This window comes from Suricata suricatta, chromosome 5, assembly GCF_006229205.1.
Source record: "Suricata suricatta isolate VVHF042 chromosome 5, meerkat_22Aug2017_6uvM2_HiC, whole genome shotgun sequence".
NCBI lineage: Eukaryota > Metazoa > Chordata > Mammalia > Carnivora > Herpestidae > Suricata > Suricata suricatta.
Window position 1 is genome coordinate 4,475,995 of NC_043704.1, and position 14,292 is coordinate 4,490,286.

The window sequence follows — 14,292 nt, forward strand, 5'->3', positions numbered from 1 at the left end:
CCTGGGGGCGAGCCTGGTGTGGATGCAGGGCATCGGCAGCAGACCCCCGCCCACCCGGGGGCTGCCTCCAGGAAGTCACAGCACTCAAGCCTGCTGACTCTGTTCCCTGAGCCGATACTGGGTCGATCATCTGGAGCGGACAGGGAGGCTTAGTCACAGGGCTGGCTAGACCCGGTGTCCAGCCTGCTTCCCAGGGGCCGGCATAGGCGGGGCCACCGTGGAAGGTGATGACGGCTTTAAGCGGTTTCCTGGCCTTGCTGGCACATCATAGACCTGATTCTTCTATTGACAAGAGGCCAAGGGGCAGCTTTCTGTCTTCCCAAGAGACCTGGCCTGCGTGGGGCACACCTACAGGAGCCGCGGGCTCTGGGACTGGCGTCATTGCAGCTGCTGTGGATTAAATGCTTCCCATGTGTCAGGCTCTGTGCCGGCTATTTTCATTCCTTGTCCCATTTAACCACCATGACGACCCTCCCCTCTTTGTGCTGGTCCGAAACCCCAGCATCCTCTGTCTATGTGTCTGCCAATCCACCTGTTCTGCAAACGGTGATTGAGCGCCTTCCCTGGCCGGGGCCCACAGGGTCACCTCTGCAAGAGGCAGATCCAGGACCCTGCCCTGGGCTGCCCAGGCTCCAGCACTGCTCCCCAGCCTCCTGGCCCATATCAGGACCTCGGACGTGGAAACACACCGGTCCACTGGGTGCTGGGCCCTGCTATGCCCCCCTGTCCGTGTGCGTCCATGAGTGGGAGGAGGGAGGCGGCAGGTGTTTCCCCGTGGGCCCTGCAGTGGTGAGGTGTGGCGGGTGGTCCCTGACGGACATGCTGGCCCTGTTGCTCCCCCAGGTCAAGGAAATCCTGACGGCTCTGGGCTTGCTCTCCTGTGCCAACACAAGGACCGGAAGCCTCTCCGGCGGCCAGCGGAAGCGCCTGGCCATCGCACTGGAGCTGGTGAACAACCCTCCCGTCATGTTCTTCGATGAGCCCACCAGGTAATCAGGAGCAGGGGAGGGAAGAGCCCCACCCTCCCCATCAGCAGTGTTTCCAGGGGCCCCTGAGTAGCGTCAGAAGGGGGGAGGCATGTGCTCTGCCTGCCCATCTTTTTCTCCTCTCCCCGGGGTCCCCAAAGGGCGGCCTGACTCCCCCCCGTCTCCCCAGCTGCCTCTAGAAGACATGATGGCTCAGGCTTGCGGCACAGGCCTCCCCAGGGTGCGCTGAATATGGGGGATGGTTGGGGGTCCCGCGGGCCTCTCATGGTGCCCCTTGCCTTGCAGCGGCCTGGACAGCGCCTCTTGCTTCCAGGTGGTCTCCCTCATGAAAGGCCTGGCCCAGGGCGGCAGGTCTGTCATCTGCACCGTCCACCAGCCCAGCGCCAAGCTCTTCGAGCTCTTTGACCAGGTGCGCAGACCACTGGGTGACAGCCCCAGTGAAGCCCAGTCCCGGGGACTCCGGCACTGTCAGTTCCCGGAGTGTCTTCAGTTCCGAGTGGCCTTAAGTCTTGTTTTTCCTAAGACTTTTGAGTCGTCGGCCGCTCAGGTGGCAGAGCAGGAGGGGGTTGAAAGAGCTGGCCAGTGTTCTCGCTCTGGGGCTGGTATCCGGCAAGGGGTCTTGGGCAAGCCACTGACATTACTGAGGCTTCGTTCTCCACCCTGGCCCCGTAATGATGGGCACACCTGCTTTACAGAATGAAATGGCAGGTTATTGCACGTGCACAACTTCATCTCTTTGGTAAATCTTAGGTTTCGGTATTATGATTAGGGGGAAAAGGCCCAGCGATGAGTGTGTATAGCTTCAAAATCCTTCCAAGCAGGCAGTTAGTGTGAGCAGACAGGAAGCAATAGAACAAAGTAGTGCCTGTCCACATGACACCTTTCCTGACCTAAAGTTCCCTTTGAACTTTAGCAGTTTGGGGGAGATAATGTCTTGCTCTCCTGAATGCAAGAGAAATGGATGGATAGATGGATGGGTGGATGGATGGTGGATGAAGAGATGGATGGGTGGATGGGTGGTGGATGGATGGGTAGATCAGTGATTGGATGGATGCTGGATGGATAAGTGGACAGAATGATAGAAGGATAGATTGATGAAAGGTTGAATGGGTGTTGGATAGACAGGTGGGTAGGTGGGTGGAAAGATGGATGGATGGATGGGTGGACATAGGGATAGGTGGGTGGGTGGAAGGGTAGATGGAAAGATGGATGGATGGATGGTTGAATGGGTGGTCGATGGGTGGGTGGATGGATAGATAGGTAAATGGATGGGTGGGTGGATGGATGGATGGTTGAATGGGTAGTGGTTGGATGGATGAATGGGTGGATTAGTGGGTAGGTGTATGGAAGGAAGGGTGGAGGGGTGGATGGATGTGTGGATGCATGTGTGGAATGATGGATGGGTGGATGGAGGGTGGAGGGGTGGGTGGGTGAGGGTGGAGGGGTGGGTGAGGGTGGATGGCTGGGTGGATTGACAGCTCCTGTGGCTCTACAAAGGAAGACAAGGTTGACGTTCTCCTTCTCCTTACTGTTTTCCAGCTCTATGTCCTCAGTCAAGGACAATGTGTGTACCGGGGAAAAGTCTCGAATCTTGTACCATACTTGAGGGAGTTGGGTCTGAATTGCCCGACCTATCACAACCCCGCTGATTTCAGTAAGTAGAACCTTGACCATCTGGAAGGGAAAGAAAAGGGCTCTTCTCCGTTCTCAGCGGGTTTCTACTTTTATCCGAAGCCCCCATGTCTGGAATTTCTTGGCATGGCTCAAGGGCCATCCTATGGTGCAGCTTTTAGGGATGGATAAGAGGTTTTCTTTCCTCCAGATAAGATACCTGGGACCTGGAGCAACGGAGCTGTTGGGAGCACAACGTCCTAATGCTGGGTTGTGTTAGGCTTCTGATTTAAAGAAAGTTGTTTCTGATAAGAAATAACCTTTAAAAATAAAAAGTGACTCTTTTGCATTCATTAACCGAATTGTTACAATGCTGATTTAAATTTTGACCAAACGTCACAAAAGAGGCAATGCTCAGAGACCATGTTGATGGTCCACGCTTCTTCTGAGTATGTGGTCCTAGGGTTGGTGGCCTGGGCGCTGGGCAGGGCAGGCCTTGAGCTGCGGGGACCTGCCCCTCCATGCTGGCGGTGCTCCACGGTGCCTCCCCTGGATTCTCCTCTCGGCCCATGCCCTCCAGGGCACCGACCACTGCCAGCTGTCACTCTCCCCCCTCTGGGTCTCCATGCCCAGCACCCTCCTCCACACCATGTCTCCCTGCGTGGCTGTCAGCACACCCAACAGCCTCTCCAAGCTGTGTCTCCAAAACCAAGTCTCTTCCTCCACCTCCAGTCCCTGGCACCCGTCTTGCCTTGTCTTTCTCTCCAGTTTCACGTTTACTAGCCCCCCAAGTGCTGGAGACCCCCACTCAGTCCCGTCCCCCCACCTCACCCCCGGTACTGGCGTCTGATCCTTGCTGCCGCCTCCTGCCTTCCCGTGACAGCCGAGCCGCACGCCGAGTGCCTGAAAACAGCAGAAATCCTTCCTCCCATGGTCCCGGGGCCAGAAGTCAAGGTGTGGGCAGGGCCGTGCTGCCGCTGAAAGTTCCAGGGGAGGGTCCTTCCCGCCCTCTCCAGCTCCTGGTGGCTCCCGCCCTCCGGGGCTTGTGGCTGAGTCCCTCCAGTCTCCAGACAAATGTGCTGGTTTATGACAGGATCTAACGGGCTCGGCTGCCCCGGTTCAGGAGTTCAGGCTCGGGGAAAGCAGACAGCTGGTTTTGCCAGAGGACAGGGCCAGAAAATCAAGGCCGGGGACTTTGGGCCTCAGCAAGGATGTTAGGGAGAGTGGGGCCGTGAGAAGGAGGCACGGAGACCTCAGGTCGGGGGCGGGAAGGAGCAGCAGTAGTGCGGGCTGTGGAATCAGGGGCCAAGGAGAGGCCAGTGGACACCAGACACAGGGTCTGACCCTCTCCCTGGGGTTGGGGGCGTGGGGCTGATGGTCCCACCGCAGCCTGGTGGCTCCGGGCCCTCTCCGTGGTCCTGAAGAATCACTCGTGTCTGAGCCCCTAGGGACAGGCAGGCTCCCTCTGCTCCTCTCCTGGCCCCACCCTACGGCTCGAATGCCCGAAGCAAGCATTCGATGAACATGAGCAGGTGGACAAGTTAGATGCCTGAGCGAGTGACCTCTCAGGCTCCCCGGCATCACCTCTTGAACTTGCATTTCTAGAACCTGGACATGATAAATGGCCTTGCTGGGTGAGGGGAGGGAGGTTAGGGCTGAGTTCATCACATCACGCAGTGTCCGTATAATGGGTTAAAAGTGTCCCTGAGAGGTGGATGAACGGCTGTGTTGTAGCAAAACGGGCACGGCCTAGGTTCAGGGGCATGACCCGCGGGCACCCCTCCGGGGCCCGGGGCCGACCCACTGTGTCTCCCACAGTCATGGAGGTGGCGTCCGGTGAATACGGTGACCAGAACGGCCGCCTGGTGAGAGCCGTCCGGGAGGGCATGTGTGACTGCGACAGCAGGAGAGAGCCCGGGGGGGATGCCGAGGTGAACCCTTTTCTTTGGCACCGGCCCTCTGAAGAGGTAAAGCAGGCAAAACGATTAAAGGGGTTGACAAAGGTAATGCAAACCCCCGGCCCCCAGGACGGCTGCATGCTGCCCCTTGCACGCCGCTGCATGGGGGCTCCGAGCTGGGGGGAGGTGCGCCCGGCTGGCGGCTCACCCCTCCCCTTCCTGTGCGTGTCCCCAGGACTCCACCTCCATGGAAGGCTGTCACAGCTTCTCGGCCAGCTGCCTCACCCAGTTCTGCATCCTCTTCAAAAGGACCTTCCTCAGCATCATGAGGGACTCGGTAAGGCTGCCTCGTGGCACAGGAGGCTGCCTGTCCGGCCGTTTCCCGCTTTGTCTATCCTGATGGGGCTTTCACACTGCTTTCCCTGGATTTGTATGAGTCAGCTTCCCCTCCGCGAGGCTGCCGTGACAAACAGCCCCCAATGCCAGTGGCTACAACAGGAACCGTGTGTATCTCCTGGTGTTGTGCGCTGACGGCTGTGGCTTGTGGCCCTGCCCCACGTGTCTCATCCTGGGACCCAGAGTGGACAGACGGCTCCATTTCTGGGACAAGGGAAAGGGCAGGCGTGAGACAGAAATATCGGCGGCCCGTAAAGCCTCCCGCAGGGGCGGCAGACCGTCTCCGTGTGCGCGTCCCCCCGGCTCCTCACTCAAGGAGTCCCTGGGGACACGGGTGTCTGCAGGTGCACAGGGCTCGTCAGGCGGGCGGTGGTGAGTGGCCGGGAGGTGTGATCACGTCCGTCCACCCCCGTGGACCAGGGCGGCTGAGCGCCTGGTGGGGCCTCCGGAACCTACTTTGAAAGTTGGAGGGCTGGTGGCTGCCCGGCCGGTGTGCTCCGAGGAGGGGTCTCAGATGTATCCATTCTTTGTCCCTATCCCCCAGCACTGCTGACTTGTCCTCCCTGACCTTCGTGCCATTTGTGAAGGGAATTCAGACAGGACAGCGATTGCTTCTGTTTTCACAGCAGTAAAATGCTGTGTGTGTGAGCATGTGTGTGTGAGTGTGAGCATGTGAGTGTGTGTGAGTGAGTGTGAGTTGGTTTGGGGTTCGGGCTTGTTTTTCTGGACGAGAAAGCGGGGCCGACGCCCACGCACGCCAGTGAGCGCCGGGTCTGCCCCCAGGTCCTGACGCACCTGCGGATCACCTCTCACATCGGGATCGGCCTCCTCATCGGCCTGCTGTACCTGGGCATCGGGAATGAAGCCAAGAAGGTCCTGAGCAACTCCGGCTTCCTCTTCTTCTCCATGCTGTTCCTCATGTTCGCGGCCCTCATGCCCACCGTTCTCACATGTGAGTGCCTGACCCTTGACCCACCCACCCATGGGGCCCTGAGACCAGAGCTTGGCCCACAGATGACTTTTCTGACCCGTAACATCTTGGTTTTTCAAAGTACCATTTTCTTGGTTGACAGGTACTATCATGTTTTCTCTTAGACCAGAAAACACATACCATGTTTATGCCAAAGTAATTAATCACTAATGACAAATCTGTAAGCATGGTGGAAAGCTGATGGGAGTTTCTGAAAAGTGTTCTAATCAGGAATTCCTCACATTTTACTGCTTTAGATGACCTCATTAACTTATTATTTTTAAAATTTTTAAATGTTCTTTATTTTTGAGAGAGAGGCAGTGTGAGTGTGTGGGAGGCGGGGGGGCGGGGGGGGGGGCGGAGACACAGTCTGAAGCAGGCTCCAGGCTCAGCTGTGAGCACAGAGCCCGAGGCAGGGCTCGAACTCACGAACCAGGAGATCATGACCTAAGCCCAAGTTGGACGCTTAACCGACTGAGCCACCCAGGTGCCCCCCTGAATTACCTGTTAAGAGAGCCTGCTGTGACCAAGTTTCTGGGTGAATAAAGCTATTCTGGAAGGATCTCCGTGTAGTTCCAGATTGTTTGCAGAGCGCTCTGCCTTTGCTCACTCCGGGCTGACAGTGAACTCCGCCCTGCGCCCCCCTGCCGAGTGCTGCCTCCCTAAATGGCCCTGAGTCCCCAGGACCGGCTTGGGGCTCTTGCCCACGGAAGGAATCACATTGGTTAGCGGTGAGGCTGGCAGTAAATACTGGAGCCACCGCTACGGTAACGCTCTGTGTCCGAGGAGACGTCCTCACTCTTTGATTTTCCGCTCGGTGACCCCTCGGGTCATACGGACGTTTGGCAGTTTTCCAGGCTGGTCCACCGTTTCATGTGTGTTCACTCAGCCTCCGAGCACTGCGTGCGCCCGGGCCCACAGCGCAGCCTCCTGCTCGGGGCGAGGTCGCCCGGGCAAATCTGCGGCTCGCTGGGTGTGTCTGTCTGACCCTCTTCCGTCCTTCTGTCTCCTAGTCCCCCTGGAGATGGGGGTGTTTCTTCGCGAGCACCTCAACTACTGGTACAGCCTGAAAGCCTACTACCTAGCCAAGACCATGGCCGACGTCCCCTTCCAGGTGGGTTGGCGCAGGGGTGCAGCGGGAAGAGGGGCTCTCCGTCGCTGCCCGTAGGAGGGGTGGGGAGGGCGCGTGGCAGGAGCCTGATGGACCCTGTGCTTCCAGATCATGTTCCCCGTGGCCTACTGCAGCATCGTGTACTGGATGACGTCACAGCCGTCTGACGCCGTGCGGTTCGTCCTGTTCGCGGCGCTGGGCACCATGACCTCGCTGGTGGCCCAGTCCCTGGGTCTGCTGATTGGAGCAGCGTCCACGTCCCTGCAGGTGGGCACCGCGGAGGGGACACCGCGTGGGGGCCTCCCTTCACCACCCGGGCCAGTGCAGCTGGGCGCTGCCCTCCCCCAGCCCGGTCCTCCTGACTCTGCCCTGGCTGCCTGGACGGCTTCACGAGGGGCGGAGTCACCGTGGCGGCCGCTCAGGGACTGGGTGCACGCCAGGTGCTATTTCCAGTGCCTTCCACATAATGGCTCATTGAGCCCCATGCACTCCTGCACACAGGGTGTGACTCTGTCCCCATTTCACAGATGTGGAGACTGAGGCCCAGAGAGGCAGCATGTGTGGTCAGGGTCATGCCGCTGGCTCGGGTCCTGTGGTTTGCAGCCTCTGGGGGGTCCACTCCAGCTGCAGCCTGTGCCCCCGCCCTGCCCCGAGCCCCCGTGTGCTCTCTGGGGCTTCACGTGCCCTTCACATGCCTGGCGCCGCCCTGCCCCCCAGCCACTAGCCCCACCTGCTTTGCACTCCCTGCACCTCGGTGGCTTCAGGCTGCACAGACTAGTTCTGTCACCCAAAACAAAGCCACAACACTGGTGACTCGTGGACCACCCCCTCACTGGGTGGGAAGGGAAGGTCCCCAGTTTCCATCCTCGGGCCCCCCTCCCCGGCCAGGGACCGCTAATCCTCCAGGCGGCCCCGCCTCCATGGACAGGAATAGCGGTGGTGTCCACGGGCTGGGGCCGTGAAAAGTGCTCGTCCCCACCAGCCACGTGAGTGCCCAGGGGGACCGCGCTCACAGCCCTTCGTCCCTCAGACCCAGCGGCAGCACCTAGCTGTCCAGTTCTCCAGATGCGGTGCCTGCTGCGTCTCCGCCGTTCACGGCGGCCCTGCGACCGCCCCACTGCAGGCACCTCTCGGCTCCGGTCTCCTGTGGGGCCCACTGGTCGCCGAGCACGGCCTCCCAGCCCCTCCCTGCGCAGACACGGGGGGCTTCTCAGTGCCCTTGTGGGCCCGGCCTGACACTCTGTCCCTTCCCCCGCTGCTGCTGACCCTCCGGACACGTGGCGTAGGGCCTCCCGGGGACACTTGAGGAAATCGGGTGGGACCTCCCCGCTGCCGCCGCTGAGCCATGCTCTCTGTGTCCCGGCAGGTGGCCACCTTCGTGGGGCCCGTGACGGCCATCCCTGTCCTGCTCTTCTCGGGCTTCTTCGTCAGCTTCGACACGATTCCGACGTACCTGCAGTGGATGTCCTACATCTCCTACGTGAGGTAGCGTGTGTGGTGTCTGTCAGCCCTTGGAGCTAGGTGTGCGCAGACGGCAGGGACAAAAGCCACGTCTCGGCCATCAGCTGCCGGCCAGCGGGATGCTGGCATCACGGATCCAAGGCTGTTGGTGCCTTTCATTTTTCCCCCTAAGTCTCATGTGTTCCCATTGCCACCAGCGCACACACACATGCACGCACACACACACATGCATGCACACACACGCACACATGTGCACAAACACACGCACGCGCGTACACACATGCGCGCACACATACACACATTCATGCACACATGCACGTGCACACGCGCACATGCATGCACACGTACACACACACAAGGATAAAATAAATGCTGGTGGCTCGTGCCTTGGAGGTTGGCCACGGCGGCCCCGAATCCCGCGAGTTTTGGAGAGCTGCCTGGGAGTGTTTCCATTTTAAGAACCCCGTTCCTCTTGGGAATGAACTGCACCCATAACCGGGTTCCAACTCTGTATAAAACCCAGTAGAAAGCAACTCATGTTTCAAACATCCTTCTATGTTTGACCAAGAATATCCTGGCCCCCCTGAGCACTGCGGCGCCCGGACCTCCTCCTCTCTGCTCAGGGCCCGGGCACGTCAGCCTCACCGGGCAGCGTGCCCTCCGCCTGCTGTGGCGACTCCACGTGACACACAGGACCCGAAGCTGGGACGGAGCTTTTCTAGAATGTCAGTTCAGAACCGGATGTATTGTTCAGGAAAACAGAATCAAAACAAAGTGCTCATACAGGGTTTCAGCAATCGGTGTGCATTCCAACACCGAGAAATCAGAAACCACGTCTTTCTTCCTAAAGTGGGTGTTTTTGTTCCGACGCTGTAAAGCTGGCACATAGTGACATGGCAGCAAGGCTTTGTCTAATTGTTCTGGAGTCCTTCGAAGGCGATCAGACAGGTCCTTTATTATATCTGTTTAAAAAAAAGTATGTAATATCAGAGGTGATCAAAGAGCTTTTAAAAAATGTTTATTTATTTATTTTGAGAGAGAGAGAGCATGAGCAGGGGAACAGCAGAGAGAGAGAATCCCAAGCAGGTTCCAAGTTGCCAGCATGGAGCCCAATGCAGGGCTCGATCCCCTAAACGGTGAGATCATGACCTGAGCCAAAATCAAGAGTCAGATGCTTAACTGAGCACCCCCCCCACTCCGCCCCATCAAAGAGCTCATCAGTGCATTTCCCCCCGAACGAATACCTACTATATATTCAGTTTGGTTTTTCGGCTAGAGGCTCTGGAAGAAACAAAATTGGAAAAACCTCAGCCGGGAGATGTTGTGAGGGCGGGAAGCTTTCCTGGGGACAGGTCTGGGAAGCGAGGGCGCCCCCCGTGGGTGCGGCCGGCAGGGGGCGCTCACGCCGCGCTCCCTCCGCAGGTATGGCTTCGAAGGCGTCATCCTCTCCATCTACGGCCTGGACCGGGAGGACCTGCACTGTGGCATCGACGAGACGTGCCACTTCCAGAAGTCGGAGGCCATCCTGCGGGAGCTGGACGTGGAGGACGCCAAGCTGTACCTGGACTTCCTCGTCCTGGGGATCTTCTTCATCTCCCTGCGCCTCATCGCGTACTTCGTCCTGAGATACAAGATCCGGGCGGAGAGGTAAAGCCGCCGGCAGCCGGCAGAGGGCGCAGGAGACTCGTGGAGCCGCGGGCCGCGGACACCCGGCCCCGCCCCCGCCCTGGCCGCGCCCCGCCGCCGGGCGATTCTCCATCTGACTCCCTTTCCTGCTCCGCCGAGGACGAAGGTGCAGACGGCGCGTCCGCGAGCCCATTTCGCAACGCGGCGGCGGGGCAGGTGCGCCGGGGAGGAGGACCAGCGCCCGCGGACCGGTCACGACTGTCGTGCGCTGTCGCGCCCCCACGGCTGCCTCCTTCTCCACGGAGAAGTCACTTTCCAAGCCAAAAGCCGCTAACTCTCATTCGTTCGAAGAAACTGTATCTTTTTACGTCGAAGAACGCGATTCAGGGTGCAGGACGCACTTGGCTTAGAGGGCGAGGCGATGGAGGTCGCGGGGCTGGTCTGGCCCTCGGTGGCGGCTGCGGAAGACGCAGAGCAGAGCGGCCGCCGCCGCAGCAGGAAGGCTCTGCAGCTGCAGGCTCAGCGACCGGGGACTCAGCAGCCCGAGGAGAGCTGGAGGGTGAGGCTGGCCGCCGCCCCCGGGTCTTCTGTTTTCCCCCCACGCTTCTTATTTTAAGCAAAGCATATTGTTTATTTTTTCCTAACTTTCTCACCACCTTAATTTTGCCTAAAACATGTCTAGAAAATTAGCCTCGTTGATGTTTTCCACGTGTCTCTGTCCTCACGCATCACCTCAACTACCTCCACGGCGCTGGGGGTACCGGGCTCGCGGAAGGTCCCAGGGGCCCACCTGCAGCTGGGCGAGGGCGCCCAGACCCCAGAGCACCCAAGGTTTTTCAAGAAAGTGGCAAAGACCGTGCGGCCGAGGTGCCCGCGGTCTGGCCAGGCAGTGGACAGAGTGGGCGGTGCCGCCTCCCACGGCGGGTCTCTGTGGCGACTGCGTGCTCTCAGGCCTGGCTGGGCTGGGGTCCTTGTCACAGCTCTGCAGCTCCGTCTTCCCCACGCAGGAAGTGGAGGGTGCATGGGGTGGGGGACGGTCTCTGGCCTGGTCACAGGGGCCTGTGTGCCCACCAGCTGTCAGAGGCTGTGTGACCACGGGGAGGGAGTCAGAAGAGGTCAAAGAAGGAAATGGAGCTGCTTCCCCCTTGGCATCTCAGTGCCCAGGGGCGGGGCTCTCCCGGTGACTCTCGTGCACACCCCCCTCCGCCCCCGCCTCCCCAGCCTGGATCTCCTGGTCTGTGAACAGTGGCGCTGGGTGGCCTTTGAGGCGGTTTTCAGCCTGAGGAGGGTCTGCAGCTCCTGGGGTGTTTTCCCAAAGCTTCTAGCTCCTGCCTGGGGAGAATGGGGGAGAATGGAAAGCCTTTGTTTGCATTTGACCCGCACATGGATTTGGTTTGCAAATGCTTAGGGAGCCTTTCGCTCACCCTTTGCTCCTTTTTAGTAAACACAATTGAGCCATGTTACAATGTAACATTGAGTTTCATTGTTCTGGGCAAATGTGGCCTTGTCTTCCAGACTATAAAGTCTCTGTTTAATTTCAAGACAGATTGGCGTGCAAGATGTCACAGGTGGGAAGTCCCACAGAGGAAGAGCCTGGAGAAACCGAGGGGGTGGGGAGGGATGGCTTTGCTCACACCACAGTGACGCCAGGTGCAGTCAGTATTTAAAGACCTCTTTCCCTCCAGGTGAGCCCTCAGAGGCAGGTGTGTGACCCTGCTAAGGACCGGCTGGCTGGGGGCGGGGGGTGTGCATTGCTGGGCCGAGCCTGCGCTCGGAGCCCACCAAGCTGTGTCTCAGTCATTGCAGAAGGAAACAGTGAGACCCCTGGAGGTCCAAGTGTGCCTGCGCCCTCAGAAGGAATGATTTCCTAGGCGGTCATGCTCCCTGCATGTCAGCTTTCCACTGTTAATAAATTACGTTCGTCCCTTAGCAGACGAAGCACTGAGGCGGAGGGCTTGTGGGATGGGGGGGCTGTCGCTGCTTGGAGGAAAATGCGTATGCAAGTGATGGGGTGCCAGCTGGCATGTGGCCAGCAGAGGGTTTGCTTAGCCTTCAGGCGCCGTAAGTGAGGCTGTGGGTCCTGGGACGCTGTGGCCTGCGCCCCCTCCCGGTCAGCAGGTGCCCCCTGCTGGCACCTTCTCCTCACAAACCCTGGGCAGCGGTGATGCAAATCTGGTCTTTGCGTGTCCGTCCAGGGAGTTAGACACAACCTCTTATTCCCGTGACCGAAGCTAACGTCCAAACCATGCGCTGACTTGTTTTTTGTGACTCGTGGTGGTTCAGAGGTGTGTGCCCATCTGCCGTCTTTCTTACACCGGAACTGAGTCCGGGCCAGCTTCCCAGATTTAATTCTCCTACGTTCTGAAGGTAATGCCTCAAATGTTCCTTTCGTCTCTGTGATTCTTCATTTAGAAGGAGGAATGACATCTTGCATGAAAGATGTGTGGCCCCTCTGGTGTTAGGAGAGGGAAAAGCGCAAGTCCAAAGAGTATGGCTTTTGAGGCTGGCTCGTCAGGGGAGAAGGGGGCTCCTAACCCACCCCCAGGACAGCTGCGGGGCCTGGGCTCTGGCGCCAGCTGCCCCTTGGGAGCCTTCCAAGCGTGCCGCAGTCAGATGGTGCCTGCTTTGATCCTCATCTCGCCGAGGATCAGCCTGAGGGTCAGTTCTTCCAAGGGACCCACGAGGGTGCAGTGGGGACCCCTCCCCAGGGAGGGAAGCAACCCTTTACATGGAAGATGCTGGAGTCTGATGAAGTCACCTTGGGCAAGGGGGCCTTCAGGACCAGGAAAAGGCTCATCCTGGAGACCCACAGGAAGCCCGTGTTCCCAGGGAACACTGTCGTGCCTTGGCAAGGGCGCTACCAGGAGGTCAGGGACAGCTGGACGCACCCCTGTCGCGGCGTACGGAGTGCAGTCCCCTGGCGGGCGTCCCGGACACTGCGCTGGGGGCCGCGTGGGCCCTCGGTCCCTCCCCTCACCCCGCAAACACAGCCGCTGGTGCCAGTGTGCCAGGCCCTGGGGGCCCAGGGGGAGGGGACCCAGATCTGGCTTGGCTGCCAGGCGAGGGCCGTGGGGGGCGCGGTGTGTTCATTCTGCAGATGCCGAATGCCGGCGTCCGTGGGGGTAGAGAGGTGGGGGGCGCGGGTGAGGTCTCGGGTCTGATGCCAGGGAAGAGCGAATGGGAATTTGAGCCACAGTCTGACCCCAGGTCTGTCTTTTTTATTTTGCTTTGCCCTGTTGCCTCCTATTTGTAATGTACAAATACACATGAAAATACCTTGTAAAGCATAAAGTGCAATACTAGAATCCTAGCTTAGTGGCTATTCATCAGGGGCTTGCTGCCACTGAACAGAAAGCTGACACGGGAGGGTGGCCCGCAACCCTCCCCCTGCCCCCTCCCAACCGCCACCCAGCATGGGCTTGTCCCTACTGGCTCGGAGGCTGAGCTGACTCCTGTCCCGTGGAGAGGGGCCCTCCTCTGCCCTGGCCTGGTCTTGGCTTCCCGATGGAGCCAACTGAGGGCTGGCGGGGGCTGGTGTGTGTGTGTGTGTGTCCCTGGGGGGTGTGTGCATGTGTGTGTCCCTGGGGTGTGTGTGTGTGTGTGTGTGTGTGTGTGTGTCTACCCCTGGAGTGTGTGTGTGTGTGTGTCTACCCCTGGGGAGTGTGTGTGTGTCTATCCCTGGGGTGTGTGCATGTGTGTGTGTGTGTGTGTGTGTGTATGTGTGTCTATCCCTGGTGTGTGTCTGTGAGTGTGTGTCTATCCCTGGTGTGTGTGTGTGTGTGTGTGTGTCTATCCCTGGGGGGGGTGAGTGTGTCTATCCCTGGGGTGTGTGTGTGTGTCCCTGGGGTGTGTGTGTGTGCATGCGCGTGCGCACACATGCTTCACCTCTAAAGTCTCCACTGTCCTGGACTCCCGGAAGTCAGGAAGAAACCCCCCGCATCACGCCTGCTGTGCAGATGGTGAGGAGCGTAGTCAATTTCCGCCGAGGCTCCCATCAGATGCCATGCAAATCAGAATGTGACAGAGGGTCAGACCGAGCCCCGGAGATGGGAAGGTGCAGAGGTGTGAACTCGAAGTTAGATGCTTCGACGAAATAAAGACTGCTAATAAAATATTTTACAGAAAACTTTTTAGTGTTCAATGGTTCCGAATCAGAATGATTTGCTTGAGTCTTATTAGGTCAAACGGGTCTGTGGGCTGCGCTCTGAGCGCCTTTGGAACGACGTCCAGGAG

The 14,292-nt window shown here is 59.0% G+C and overlaps 1 protein-coding gene across 4 annotated transcripts in view; it reads left to right on the forward strand.

Moving 5' to 3' along the window:
• The window catches only part of ABCG1 (ATP binding cassette subfamily G member 1), a 68,412-nt gene extending 56,882 nt beyond the window's left edge, over window positions 1-11,530 (forward strand). For 3 of the 4 annotated variants that reach the window (XM_029938892.1, XM_029938890.1, XM_029938894.1), the window contains 10 exons: window positions 844-989; window positions 1,272-1,395; window positions 2,526-2,640; window positions 4,416-4,600; window positions 4,731-4,832; window positions 5,675-5,843; window positions 6,875-6,975; window positions 7,081-7,239; window positions 8,339-8,457; window positions 9,856-11,530. In XM_029938892.1, coding sequence (XP_029794752.1) covers window positions 844-989; window positions 1,272-1,395; window positions 2,526-2,640; window positions 4,416-4,600; window positions 4,731-4,832; window positions 5,675-5,843; window positions 6,875-6,975; window positions 7,081-7,239; window positions 8,339-8,457; window positions 9,856-10,084 — 1,449 coding nt within the window. In that variant the 3' untranslated portion in view covers window positions 10,085-11,530. The remainder of the gene's footprint in view (window positions 1-843; window positions 990-1,271; window positions 1,396-2,525; window positions 2,641-4,415; window positions 4,601-4,730; window positions 4,833-5,674; window positions 5,844-6,874; window positions 6,976-7,080; window positions 7,240-8,338; window positions 8,458-9,855) is intronic. The other variant, XM_029938891.1, reaches the window with a different exon arrangement.
• Window positions 11,531-14,292: the final 2,762 nt, after the last annotated feature.